The 14082-nt window shown below is 46.0% G+C and overlaps 5 protein-coding genes across 5 annotated transcripts; 1 reads left to right on the forward strand and 4 right to left on the reverse strand.

The window, feature by feature from the left end:
• Positions 1-201: 201 nt before the first annotated feature.
• Positions 202-4518, forward strand: L199_000087 (uncharacterized protein; the record flags this gene model as incomplete). The annotated part of the gene is made up of 13 exons (XM_064885860.1): positions 202-783; positions 850-952; positions 1005-1102; positions 1165-1882; positions 1941-2012; positions 2070-2115; positions 2167-2886; positions 2950-3039; positions 3098-3381; positions 3437-3504; positions 3556-4049; positions 4097-4215; positions 4286-4518. 13 exons carry the CDS (start codon positions 202-204, stop codon positions 4516-4518), a joined length of 3627 nt encoding a protein of 1208 aa, XP_064741932.1.
• A 299-nt stretch (positions 4519-4817) lies between these two features.
• On the reverse strand, positions 4818-6524 carry L199_000088 (uncharacterized protein; the record flags this gene model as incomplete). The annotated part of the gene is made up of 7 exons (XM_064885861.1): positions 4818-5013; positions 5094-5290; positions 5361-5620; positions 5688-5800; positions 5862-6072; positions 6136-6307; positions 6357-6524. The coding sequence occupies 7 exons, from the start codon at positions 6522-6524 to the stop codon at positions 4818-4820; spliced, it is 1317 nt and encodes a 438-aa protein (XP_064741933.1).
• Positions 6525-7664: 1140 nt separating this feature from the next.
• L199_000089 (uncharacterized protein) lies at positions 7665-8133 on the reverse strand (the record flags this gene model as incomplete). Its single annotated transcript, XM_064885862.1, has 2 exons — positions 7665-7998; positions 8078-8133. The coding sequence occupies 2 exons, from the start codon at positions 8131-8133 to the stop codon at positions 7665-7667; spliced, it is 390 nt and encodes a 129-aa protein (XP_064741934.1).
• A 390-nt stretch (positions 8134-8523) lies between these two features.
• Positions 8524-8985, reverse strand: L199_000090 (uncharacterized protein; the record flags this gene model as incomplete). Its single annotated transcript, XM_064885863.1, has 1 exon — positions 8524-8985. The coding sequence occupies one exon, from the start codon at positions 8983-8985 to the stop codon at positions 8524-8526; it is 462 nt and encodes a 153-aa protein (XP_064741935.1).
• Positions 8986-9654: 669 nt separating this feature from the next.
• Positions 9655-13687, reverse strand: L199_000091 (leucine-tRNA ligase; the record flags this gene model as incomplete). The annotated part of the gene is made up of 10 exons (XM_064885864.1): positions 9655-9897; positions 9991-10549; positions 10611-10787; positions 10891-11508; positions 11569-12038; positions 12092-12350; positions 12408-12693; positions 12794-13148; positions 13223-13552; positions 13631-13687. The coding sequence occupies 10 exons, from the start codon at positions 13685-13687 to the stop codon at positions 9655-9657; spliced, it is 3354 nt and encodes a 1117-aa protein (XP_064741936.1).
• Between the last annotated feature and the right edge of the window lie 395 nt (positions 13688-14082).

A 14082-nucleotide genomic window follows, 5' to 3' on the forward strand; every position in this document is an offset into this window, starting at 1 on the left:
GCTGAAACTGCCACTAATGCGAGTTACGTAACGTTACTCGAAGTGGAGGTTGTTATGACTTATCTGTAGAAGTCCATCATGCATCCAATCCTGATCTGTGTGCATTCCACTATGCGTTCATCTCTCACGATATACCCATCGTTGAGCATACATATCCAAAATATCGCGAGCGAAGGGCGAAGTCAAAGAGCGGTGTGTATCATGACCTCCACACCGAGCTTCTCGTCTTTTCCCGACTTCTCAGCTGGTACTGAACCAGGTCCTTCTCGACCCACCCCTGCAGCACCTGTACCCAGCTTTGGATCTTTCCCAGAATCGGCAGAACCGAAGAGGTCAAAGCGAAGGTCACGCTCACCGTATTATGATGAGAAAAGGTCGAAGACAAAAGATAAGGAAGATGACAGGAATGAAAGTCGATCTCGGGACAAGGACCATGATAAAACATTTAGAGAGCGAGATAGGTCTGACCGGCATAAGCGGGATAGAGACGATAAGAGGGAGAAGGAAAGGCGGAGAGACAGGTCAAGGAGTAGAGAGGGGGATGAATACAATCATCGTGATAGGTTCAAGGATCGTCATAAGGATAGAGATAGATCTGCGGAAAGGAGGCATAAAGAGGATAGACGTCGGAAAGAAAGAGAAAAGGCTATGGACCTAATCAGAGGTAGCGACGTAGGAATAATACGGTCAGAGAAAAGGAAGGAAGGAAGAGTGATCAGTAAGACTGATGGTCAATCCTGGTACGAGAGTGTCGCGACAGTCAAGGATGAAGGGATAGATACGGTGAGTAGATGCATGTTCAGCTTCCGTATCTGGGTCCCTGTACAGAGTAGCTGACGAAGTGAACAGGCTCCTTCTACCTCTTTCTTTCCTGATACTGTGGGAGATAGGGATGCTGTAAGGTATGGAAGTACCTCGTCAGCTAGTGCGCCGAGATACTATAGAGACGGGAGTAAGTGATAACCTGCCTTCCGCGTCAATGCCGCTCACGAACATGATCGCAGAAAACCGGATATTAGGGTTGAATGAAGGCCTTCGCATAGTCTACTCAAGAGATAGGACACAGAAAGGGGTGGAAGTAGCCCCCAAGGGTAGACCCTATGTGTGTTCAGCTTTTATATACACACCTATCTCCAACGTGTTAGCTGACTTTGTGTCTATCAGTTACCTCGATATAATTCCCGTCGAACCCAATCAGCGGCTTCGCAGCACCTCCAACGTATACTTCTTCTACCGTCGGACGATCAAGCTTTTAATTCATCTGCACCTTACATAAGTTTCGCTCTCAAGACCGCTCGTCAGGAAACGGATATACCTTCGTATCGAGACATACATCAACTACAAGAGGATGAGGATTCGGAACTGGCTGAGATACAAGCGGCTATCGGATCGTACTCCACACTCGCAGAGGAAGTACGTAGAGAAACAGTGGAGACTGAACAATACCTCAAATCTCATCCGGGTGTTATAGATAGATGGATCAAATACTCTCAACTGCACCTGAAACTCTCGCCTGATCTTACGTCAAAATCGGATGCTGCTCAAATATCAACCAAAACACGAGCGGAAGCAGAAGTCACCTTATCAATCTTGTCTCGAGCGTTAGATGCTGAAGAAGCTAATTTCAATTCGGAGAAACTACATCTAGCATACCTAAAAGCAGCCGAACAGTTCTGGCCCAATGACAAAGTCACGAATAGGTGGAAGAACGTTTTGAGAGAGTTGAGTGAGAAGAACGATCAGGTGGATATGATGGATCTCTGGTTAGGCTATATCACTTGGAGAGAAGGTGATGGGTTTGGGAAGGGCGATGGAGGTGGGGTGGATGAAGTGGTGGAGGTATACGAGGAATGCATAGGAAAGCTGAAAGAGTCTGACAAGGGTGAGTTCAGCTAGCCATTGCGAGTGAAATGCAAAGCAAGCTGATCGATCTGGTACAGGTGACACTCAAGCAAGAGAGGAAAATCTGGTGTATCTCTTTTTGAGAGCTTGTCTATTTCTCAAACAAGCTGGTGCGCTTTTCCTTTGTGGTGCTTCGGATCCGACAATGCAGCTGACATCCCTTGCAGGGTATACCGAGAGGGCTCTGGCGATGTTCCAAGCTATCATGGAGATGTGAGTGTGGGATGTAGAATTGTATAGCAGTTCGCTGATGCTCCACGACAGAACCTTCTTCAAGCCTGATCATCTACGTATTAGCTCCTCTTCTGCCCATATTCGATTTGACGACGTTTTAGATGAATTTGAGGGATTCTGGGATACTGAAGCCCCAAGGATAGGCGAACCTGGCTCGAAAGGCTGGAAGAATACTGCTCCTTCCGCTGTACCCTCATCACAGGTTCTCAGACCTTTAAACCGCACATCCGAAGATCCTTTCGAGAAATGGTTAGAAGCCGAGCTTCACGCTGAATCGAATTACTCTATGCCCGGTCGAGCTACCGACTTGAATGAAGAAGTGGAAGATGACCCGTATCATACTATCCTTTTCAGTGATATCCGACCATTTTTATCCCCCATCAACTCTCCCGAAGTTCGCTTACAGCTCATCTATGCATTCCTAACTTTCCTCGGATTGCCATTTACTCCTCCTGACGTACCTTCTTCGTCCCCTGCATCCAACGATCCTCATCTGCAATGGACACTAGCGCATAATCCAGCTAAGCGAAATGCATTCTGGCCACCTCGACAAAGCTCCAAAAGACTACCTTGGCAGACTGTTGGTGGTGAGCCCATGGATCCTGAGCGTACGAGAGGCTTAGATAATCCGTTCGAAAGCCCAGTCAAATGCTGGCTGCAGGATAGGAACACTACTCTGGGGAGGAAGGGAAGTTGGTTCACCGATATAGATGCAGAGGATGTTGCGGCTTTAGATGTTGATCTCCTTAGGTGAGTGCATAGGATCGGTGATATCCAACACGTCGGCTCGAAAATGCTGATGGACCGCAATAGAAATGTCTTCAACGTCCTCAGACCACTTGTACCGGATCCAGCTTTCACGTTGGCTTCATTCGCATTTGAATCTGCTGTGTCTGCTAAAGGGTGAGCTTTCATGTACACGCCAAACTCAGGACGTGACAAGCTGACGCCGTAATTGTAGCGCTGTCAAGTTTGCAAAGTCCGTTCTCGCGTCTGATAGGGATAATTTGCTTCTATGGGATGGCTATGCTCGTTTGGAACGGCAAAGAGGCAACATCCCATCAGCAAGAACGGTTTATGTTACTGCTCTTCAAGCTGCTATCGCTGTTCGATCGTATGGAGTGGTCACCGAGGACGAATTAGATTTATGGGCGGGATGGGCGGAGATGGAATTTGAGAATGCACATGAAGTAAGGGCGTTGGAAGTGGTCGTACTAGCTGTGGGCGTGGGGCAAGACCGTCTTGGTAAGCTTCACGAGGCGTCTTTCCAGAGCTTTGGCTGATAGGCTCGCGATTGCAGCCGAATATCTCGCACCTGACCGATCTCCCGGTCAACCCTCATCGGTTGGCATGCTAAAGTCGAGGCAGGTGAGCTACTCTATCGAATAGGCGGCTGCAGCTAGCTGACAATTTATGCAGTTCTACTTGAATACGCAATCGCCCTATTCGCCTAGTCAATTGTTATTGAAATCTTTGTTCCACTACTTAACCGAGGACATCGGTTCGACTAGATCGTTCTTGCTCAATCACCTTATAACGCTTCTACCTTCTAGCGGCGAAGCCGAATATACTCTTCAGTTACTCACCAAAATACTCTATTTTCACTCTACTCGACATTCCGCCCCTGCATCATTGTCAAGAGATACTCTCGAACTTGCCCTTTCCTCTTTTCCCAACAACACGTCCTTCCTCTCACTCTATCTGTATGGTGAACTAGGAGGGAGAGTTTACGGTCGAGTACAGCGACTTATCGCAGACCTAACATCCCAACGGGGGAGTCACGGTGAATTGGTGGTTCACCTATGGGCTATATGGGCAGAAGCTGTCTCTTCACATCGGACGTTCTGGGATGAGGGTGGTACTGGTGCTGAGAGGGTCAGATTGTCTTTAGATAAGGGTATCAATTCAGCGAGGTATGTTCTTCCACTACAAGGTGAAATGTTGACTGATAACGATACAGCGGGAGATACTCGGCTGCTCTATGGATGCTGTATATCGAGTTCGAATGTTTGATGGGCAGACAACAGACTGCTAAACAACTATGCTATCGAGCGGTCGCGTGTTTGGGAGGATGTAAATGTATGTCCTTCCTGCAGTTTTTCCTGACAATGATGTAAGCGGTATGATTTGACTTCATTGTGACCTTCAGCTCTATACCTGTTACCATTCTCACCATCCCTTCGACCACATTACACCACGCGCGAACTGAAAGACTGGGCGGAACTCATGATGGAACGTGGAATCAGATTACGTATACCTTTTGAAAGGTATTTCGACACTCAGGAGGACGAAGGTGCATTGTTGGAATTCCCTGAAGATGAAGATCTACAAGAGGACGAACTTGGTTTCTTGAGGGAGAGGGAGGTGGCTAAGCCTTACTGATAAGACACCCAACCGGTCCGATGTATGTATGCATCTAGTCTTGGTCCCTCCGTTGCTCTTTCCATAACAGCGGATACTTACTGAACGGTGTAGAAGAAGGTAGGGATATGCATCTCAGCAAATGCATTTGCGCGGTACACTCGTATAAATGATCTGTTTTATTAGGAAATAATTTTCTATTTCTATCAAAAAGTGTCCTAGTACATGGTTCATGACCGTCCGTCCGTCCGTCCTTGTCGATTTACGACTCTGGATACACAAATCTAATCTCCATCTTTCTATGTTCTATTTCCCATGGCTTAACCACAAAGGGATTGGTAGGAGTATTTGTGGTTTGTGGGATCAGAAGGGATGAACCCGTTCTTGATACCACTCTGGTAAGACCAGTCAGCAGCTGATTCAGTCTTCCATGTCCAGTGGATCCATCCTTGACCATTGTTCTCGTATGTCTGGACTTGCACGTCGTAGAATTTACGAAGGAATTCCTTGTATTCGCTGATATTCATCCAGAATCAACATCAGTCCTCTGGTCTTTCAAGTTTGTATACTTATACATGGTGATGAAGGGCGCTTACCTAGAATACTTGGATACGTCATTGGACTTATCATCACATGAACCATGATATGAGGAACCAGAGTAAGTACCATCGTATCTTGCTCCGATACCTCTACCATTGAGGTATTTGGCACAATCTGTAGTAGCCAGTGACCATTCGCCTACGACTAGCCACATGGGTGATTGAGAGTATGTACTGGCTTTATCGCAGATTCCCTGATCAACCGGAATTACAATCAGATTTGTCACCATTTCTGAGACTTGACTAGATGGAAAGAAGACTCACCTTGACATGTTGATCCCAATTCCAGCTTACGAAATCATCATTGAATACTTGATAATTGTGAGTATCGAGGAATACGTCCTCGTACTCAGGTTCAGACATGAATCCTTGGTAGGTTGATAATGGTTGGAATCCATCGTGAATGACTAATACCAGACCGGATTTATCAGAGTTGCCATATGGGTATCGAGCGGCTCCGTAGGCATCTTTCCAGTATTGACGAGTGGTTTGAAGAAGTTGATCGTTCATGTATGTGGCGGGTTCTATATCAACCATGCTTATGGTCAGTATACTGCAATACTGAATGATGATATGAACTAGGATACTTGCCATTCAGAAGAGCAAGCATGGTGACTACACCAAAGTATGAAGGGTCGGAGTACTTCTTAGCCAAAGTAGAGATTACGTTTTTGGTCCGGACGACATTGTTATTGTCGGTAGCCCTAATCACGACAATCAACTCACTATACTTCAGATGCTTTGATGGTTTAGAGGCAGACTTACCAATTGGCACTACCTCTGTGACCACTGTTATCATAACCATTCTGCGAAGCGGGAGCACCATGCAGATCAATCATGACCTTGATACCGTGTTTACCTGCCCATCCAATAGCTTTATCGAGGTAATCCGCTTGACCTTGGATGTATGGTTCACCACCTGATACATCATATGCCCAGTATCCGATGGGTATTCGAACGTGGTTCAGACCGGCGGCTATATCACCAAGAACGCTCAGGTTCGTTCTGTCTGGATGTATCTTGTTAGGGAAGGACTTACCAGCGATCTGAGCGAAATCATCCTCAGTGATCCAGCTATCCCAATGCTCCTTCAAGGCAGATTGAGCGACACTTTTATCCTGGTATTGAGAGAACGTATATTCATCTACAATGTCGTTATTGCCAGTTTGCTCGAACAGCGATGGGGTAATAAACGGTTCAAGTACGAGCCACTATGACTATAATTAGCTTCGTTTCGAAGAAGGATGAAAGCCCACTCACACCACCTATATTGACACCTCTGACTTTCTCTTGACCATAATCCCAGCCTGTGTTGACACTTCTTTGTGATACCGATGCTGATGATCGAGTGAGATTTGTAGGAGCTGGAGCGGCTTGAGCCCTACTTCCGAGTATGAGCGATGATACAAGTGCCGAGAGGAGTAACATTTCCACAAAGATCAGATGAGATGATTTTAATGAGTGTTGTGTTGCGTTTTCAGATCAAAGAGAAAGTTTAGGGGAGTGGTTATATAGATTGGAGTAGGTCGTTGTGGAGTGATTAAGGATAGGGGAAGGAGGATATGTGAGATGAGATGGGAAAGAGGGTTAAGTCGCTTTGCTTTTGCCTTGAGGTGACTTCGCCTTTTTGATCCTATTATATACCTAACCTGAGAAAGATAGGGTAAGGTATATATCTATGACGAAGGTTGTTTCAAGTTGCAAAGGAGGTGAGGAGGTTTGTGTGGTATCGTTGCCGATCAACCTTTATGTTGCGGTCGTGGTGTCAGAAGGAGATCACAATGGATATATCGGTACTTCTATGACTATATATATGGTTGAAACGGCTTGTTGAACTTTCCAGTCCAGTCCAGTCTTGGTATGTTTGTTTACAAGAGACCAAGAAATGGGAAAATTGGAGATATACCTTTGATTGGACGTGTGCCAAGGTGTTGTGTGTTGAGAAAATCCCACATACAGTAGCTTCACTTTAAGTGATCCATGTTGAACAAACGTGAGGACCTAATCTCGCAAGGTCGTCCCCGGAGCCCAGAGCCCAGGGCAAAACCGCAGTTGACGATCCGCTAAGAAGGAGTGGGCTGAACATGGTGGGTTTTGAAATTGAACTGCGTTACAAGCATCCAAGCTCATATGGGGTATGTGCTATTACATCACATGAGGATATGTATATCATTGTTGACTGCGAGAGTAAGAGATATTTAGTGCTGTTACCTCATACATTTAGCGTGTTTATCTATTCCTATGATCGTTCGCAATTGATGTTTCCTGCGGATCACGTCCACCGGTTTCAGGGCGCACTAATTTGGAAAAGTTTCATGCTAGTAAACCAGACTATCGCGGCAAGGACGAGTTGTTTACGTTACAAGGGGGCGTAGAGGTTATAACCGTGTATGCATGTGTTATTGTCCAGAATTGAACGCACAGCATCGCTATTTTGTTTACTGCTCCATTACCTCTCAGACCTGTCGTACGACGAACACGCTGCATCCAGACCCCAGCTCATATATGCATACGCTGTACGAGGACCCTTTTCAGAGTCACCAGAAGTCGGACTGCAACTACATTCCCCTAGATCTCAGATCTCCGGTACTTCGATGGGATTTGATCTTCGCTAACTTGCGAGTTCATTTCGACATATACTTCTTGTGCGCCCTCATCAAACGATACTGGCTGTTCCCACGAGGCTACATTGGCGGCCGTGGTCGCAGACTCTCGGGCGACTGTAATGGTAGTTGTAGATGGTTCGTAGCACATTTGCTGACCATTCTTCAAGCCCAATGCGTAGGCCTTGTTAATCGCAGAATTTATCGAGTTCCTATGTGCCAGTGTGATACTGCCTGCAGTCATGAGGCTTGCACCCACAAGCAAGGTAGCAGCAGTAGTTGCAGAGATACCTCTTTCACTAACATCACTTATAGGAATAAGTTGGTCAGTATATCTATTAACCCGATATAGCTCCTGGATAAGTGTTCGCCACTCACCCCTGGTCAGAACCCTGGGAGGGTTGTCCACGTTCAGAGTCTTTGTTCGATGACATCGTGAGTGTCAAAGTGATGCTGATGGATCGAAAGTGATAGTGGCGAGAAGGGGGAGTATGGATTTGTGAAACCGAGAGTTATGTGGGATTGTCAAGAGGACTTCATATCATCATCTCATCAATCGATTGGCCATCGAAGTGAACAACTCACTTCAACTCAGGGAGTACCACTCATGAAAGGATTGCAACACGTATAGCATCTATGACTATCATTCGAAGGAAATGACGAGATCCTACCTTTGATCCAAATCGCTGCTGGCGTTCGCAAAATTCAATGGAAACACGTTATCAAGCACCTTTGTATGCATCACTCCGGATGTCAAAGTGCACAGTAAACAGAAACGGTCTACGAGGACTACATATATGATATTTCTGCTCTATGCTTAGAACTCATGTCCTCCTGAATTTCGTCGGGATATTATGTTCACCGACTTGTGAATCATCTACAGGCTGATCCTGTCCAGCCACACCTGATAAGTAAAGTGACCCTTTTCCAGCATAAGATCTATGAAGATTAGTGTCCACGACGTAGATCGATTCCTGTTGTGCATCCCCGTGATCGACACTCCAATAATTGTCGGTAGATCCACTATCGGTGGTGCCGTGCGTGGTATCTGCCTGATGTGAGGCGTCCTGAGAATAATATTTCGGGTAGCAGGTCTCTCTCATTCCTTGAGAGAAGCCATCTGCTTCTACATTCTGATAGGCCGCACGTACACCACCCTCACAGCGGTTTTCCACGACCATACCTGCTGTGAAGAGTCCGGTAGTGGCGCCAATGACTACCGCGTTGCCTAGCCCGAGAGAGCTAGGTAGGTAGACGATGAGCGCGATTACATCCTGAGCTGACATGTCACGCAAACAGAGAGACAAAAAAGTAGACAGGTAGAAAGCGAAACAGGTCCGAACGATAGTCGAACGGACTTACGATCCGTCTTGTTTGCTAGATGATCTTCGAGACATATTCGGAGATCAAATCAAAGCTCGTATGTGTTTGCTAAGGTGGATTGAATATGAAGGAGAGATACAGTACAAGTACCAGAAATCATAAGTCAGGTCACGGGAATTCATTTGACAGTCCGTAAATTATATACTTTGCAGGACGTACCGCAATTATCGGGGCTGCCATCAATCTCGATATTGTATGACGACTTGCATACCACCTTGCTATGTAAGAAGCGCTATGCTGTATATTTTCACTGAAAGGATAGGTACAGTATCAAAGGACGTTCTGAAGCCTGTCGTCAGTCCCTCCTTCGTCATGAAGCCGAATGGTTCTTACTATCCCTTCTTCCGGTGAGATGACCGAGTCAGAGCTCGCAAAAGGACTGTAGACTTGAGGTTACGACGTTGTTACTAGGATGACATCGAGAATGCGGTTATTCACGATGACTTATCCACTATGATCACGTTATGCCCCGCACCGCATTTGACTCTGATCTCAACATGTATTCAAACGTATGATTATGCATTATCTACCTTTAACCTCTTATATATATATATATATATATATATATATATCTATTCATTCCAGAATTGTGACTCTGGAATACCAGGCTGAGCAGCCTCAATCTTCACCGAGTCGTAGTTCTCCTTCTCAGGTTCCTTGGCCAAGATCTCTTGAGCTTCTGTAACGGAAAGAACATCGACTTTAGTGAATTTCGCTGAAGCTTGAATATACGGTACGAGGATCTTGAGGGTGTGAAGTTCGTCAAATGGTAAAGTTCGATCGACTGCTGATATTCCCTCGGTTATGACTTTTCTCTATTTTCACACAAAACCACCAACCATCAATCAGTATTGTACAAAACACGAAGCACAAGTGGGATTGAGTAGACCGAAACTCGAAAGACTCACCTTCATGGTCTGAGCAAATGGCATAACCTTCTTATCCTTCAACAAACCTGACTCCTGTAACCCACTCTTCAACTTCGCATCGTCCACGTCCTTCCCATCGTAAGCCTGTTTGACCAACTCGATGGCCTTTTCCTGCCATTCTGGGAACTTCGATGCAACGTATATCCTAGTTTGTTTAGGTTTATTGGAGTCGTACGTGGTCGTAGATTTACCTTTACCCTTCTTCTTACCCAGGGTAGCTTCGGCAGCTCGAAGCCTGTCGACCACACCTTTCATGTAATCCATCTGTTCCAGTATTCCTTTGTCGATCGGTCCAGATATCTTCGGGAATTGGGCCGATTGGATATTGGATGTCTCACCTAAAACATTCTTCCAAATATGTTCGGAATAATGAGGAGTGAATGGTGCGATCAACAAGGTGTTATTTCGGATCCATTGGAATACCAAATCTCGGTGCATGCCCTGTCCACCATTGGCAGGATCGGAGATGAGTCGGTACCAGTTTCGAGAGTTTTCAAAGTCGTATAGACCAGCTTTGAGAGCTGTCTTGAACTCCATTCTAGTATAGAAGACAGGTATTAGTGATTGACCTGTCTTAGGCAAAAAAGCGCGCCACTTACTGATCGAAAGCTTCGTAAGCTCGTTCAATCATGGCATCCATCTCAGCTTGGAAACCTCGGTCGAATTCGTTGTATTCGCCAGTACGGAGCGACGACTCGATCGACTTCATCTCCTCAGCCCACAGACAGGCGGTGTGGAGTCGAAGAATGGCAGCGTTGGCGACAGTCTCCTCAAAGCTGTGTGAAATGTCAGTAATAAGGACTATCACGGGACGAAAGGAGGCAAGAGGCAAGAGTGAGGGAAGGAGGGGGATAGGGGTTGGGACAGATTCACACTCACTTCGCATCGGTAATATCATCACCGGCATCAGCAAGAGTCAATCTCGCAGCATCCGCACCGTATTTCTTTGTAGCTTCCTTCATAGTCAAGAAGTTTCCAGTCGACTTAGACATCTTCTTTCCGTTAAGCATCAAATGTCCGTTGGTCCGTACCGCTCTGGGCCAATGTTTTTCAGGGAAGAGCGCAGCATGGACGTAAATCCAGAAAGTCAAATGATTAGGTATCAAGTCTTTACCAGAGGATCTTATGTCGAGAGGGTAGAAGTAGGAGAAGTGATATTTCAATTGAGCCGCTTTTTCAGGTTCGACAGGTGAGTTGGCAGGTAATTCTCCAGAACCAAGTACGTATTCCCATACTTCGTCGGTCATCTGTTCAGCTTTTATACCCAGAGGACCAGGATTCTTACCGAACATATCTTCGTGGAGCAAGTTGGCGACGGTATAGTATGACATATAAATGGTAGAGTCCGAAAGAGACTCGACGAGCCAAACGGGATCCCAAGGGAGTTTTGAACCTAGACCGTATGATCTGGCACAAGCCCATTTGTTGAGCCAGTTGAGAACAGCTTCGAATCCATTTCGGGTCTCGGCTTGGTAAGTGTTCATTTGACCGAGAAGTCTGCACAAATTATTACCCATCAGCTGACTTCGTAGTTTTCCAGCATACTAGTCCACTCACTTGAAAGCAGAAGATTTCCAACTGTCTTCTCCGTAGTCGAGGTACCACTGATCGACCAAAGCGACTACACAGACATCGGCTGATCGAGAAATGACCTCGCTTTCAGGTTCGGCATAAGGTGTAGCAAGTCCAGCATCGATCATTTGTTGTCTAACCTTGGGTTTAGCATCGGCTACAGGTTCACCCTTGAAATCACCAATGACCATAACACCGTTGTAGAAACCTTCCTTGTAAGTGAGATCTTTCGCTTCGGCAAGCTTCTCCTTATCTCGTTGAGATTGGATCTTGAGCTCGTTACAGAGGAATTCGGCGGCCATGTCACCGTATTTAGGTGTCTTCAGCACGGGGATAGGATCAATGGCTGCCCATTCAGGTTTGATCTTGTACATCTCCGCTTTCTTCCTCAAATCCATGAGAGTACGGTAGTCATCGGGCGAATCGGATGGGACGGAAGTGACAACACCGGTACCCTAGATGAGCCATGAGCTAACCATGTCAAGGACCGAGTGAATTGGGAGCTCACCTTGGTAGCGAGCACACCCTCCATAGGAAGAACGTAAACTTCCTTAGCAACACCGAAAGGTGGAGAGACTTTGGTACCGAGTAATTCTGATCCGACAACATCTGCGACTTTAGCGACTCGTCCACTCTCGCCTTCAAAGATGCCCTGGAAAGCCATATTTCTAGCGGCTCGTTCGGTAATGAGGAAAAGTTCGTTATGGGCTGATTCGAAGAGACCGTATTTGAGGTTAGGTCCGACGAAACAGTTGGTTTGACCGTACCTACGACCTCTTCGTCAGCTTCGAGATACCTTTTTTTCCTTAAAGAAGCCAACTCACATGGTCTCAGGTCTAAGGGTAGCAGCCACCATCCATGCTTTCTTCCCACCCACGGCCTGTTTGACTTCACTGCTTACTTCAGGTCCCCACTCAAGAACTTCCATCTTCACAGCGGTGTATTCCTGGGGGTTGACCGCTTCTCCAGATTGACGATCGTGGTCCATACATGGCTGACCATCCTTGGGCGAGTAGATGGTATATCGCTTACCGAACTTGACTTTACCTTGCTGGTAAAGCTTGTTCATTTGCCATCGGACGAAAGAGTCGTAGTATGGGTTCGCATCGGCTGGTAAAGGAACAGAAGGATTAGCTTCGATTTTCGGAAGTACACCGACGACAAATGTACGTCTTTGCAGGTTTTGCCATTGGAAGAGGTCGTTACTTACTGGTCAAGAATTGTCTTCTCCAATCTACCCTTGCACCCAAACCAGTTAAATCCTGCTTCGCTATAGGGGGGAAATAGTTCAACCAGTAATATGGATCGGCAAACTTCTTCAATTCATCCCTTGGTACACCGATCAATTCTAAAATCTGGAATTGATATGTCAATCCAGTTGACTTGGCGTTGAGTTTTCCTTTTTTACCTTTGGATGGATCGGTAGATTCTAATGATTTGGCTGGTAAGGCGGTTGTGGTAGGGACGGGAATAGCATTGTCGTTCGATTCCTCTACATCTTCTTTGTATCCTGAGAAATCTTCGCCGAACATCTCCATCTCTCTTATCAATTTATCAGAAGCGGCCTATTCCCAAATCAAATCAGCATACATTAGCCATAAAATGTTCGAGGTAGGAAGGGGAGACTGCGTTTACTCACCTTGATTGGCATACCAGTGGCATGATATCCAACAGGGAACAAAACCTTCTTACCCCTCATTCTCTCAAATCCAGCAGCGAATTCAATCTTACTAATTGTGAAAGCGTGACCCAAGTGGAGAGAACCGTTCATGTAAGCGTAAGGGAATGTACCGAACCATTTTGGATATTTCTTCTGTAGTTCTTCCATTGATTGTCCACTTTCAAAGAAATCTTGATACGATTTGATACCTTCAGGTAAAGGCGGTGGATTGGCTTCGAACGATTGAGCGGTCTTCCATGATTCTTGAGCTGAAGATTCTAAAGCGATAAGATAGTCTCTTTTATCGGTCTAGAATTGTAAGTATTACGAGATTGTCAGCTGGCCTCTTCAACTTGATAGAGGTCTGGGGTGTTTCGATGGACTGACCTTCTCCATGACCACTACTGAGCCAGCTTTGGCATCCTGGTTGATGGTAGCCGCCATATTGCGCTGCTGAAAGAATCGCACAGGAGATACCCGAGGTGTATTTCTGAATGAGTTGATGAAAGTAAAAGCGTTCGGGATGTTGAGCCGAAAGCGCGAAATTTTGGTCGTTTTGACAATACAAGCAACGAGAGAGGAGGGCAAATGGAGTTGCTCTTTCTCTCGCCTTTATATGCACGAGTTAATAGGTAGGAGGAGGATAGATAGCACCTTTGTGGATGCGAGTCATAACATTTAGTCTGAGCTGTCCAGAAAAAAGTCGAAGTGGACTGCTCGACTAGAAAGTCAAAGCGGAGGTTTCGACGAGTGATAACGAGAGATAACATATCATGACGTGGCCTTGAATGATATACCATATAGCAGGGGATTGTGTCTAACAAGGCTCATGAATGCAT

The sequence above is a fragment of the Kwoniella botswanensis genome, chromosome 1 (genome assembly GCF_036426115.1).
Source record: "Kwoniella botswanensis chromosome 1, complete sequence".
NCBI classification, from domain to species: Eukaryota; Fungi; Basidiomycota; class Tremellomycetes; order Tremellales; family Cryptococcaceae; genus Kwoniella; species Kwoniella botswanensis.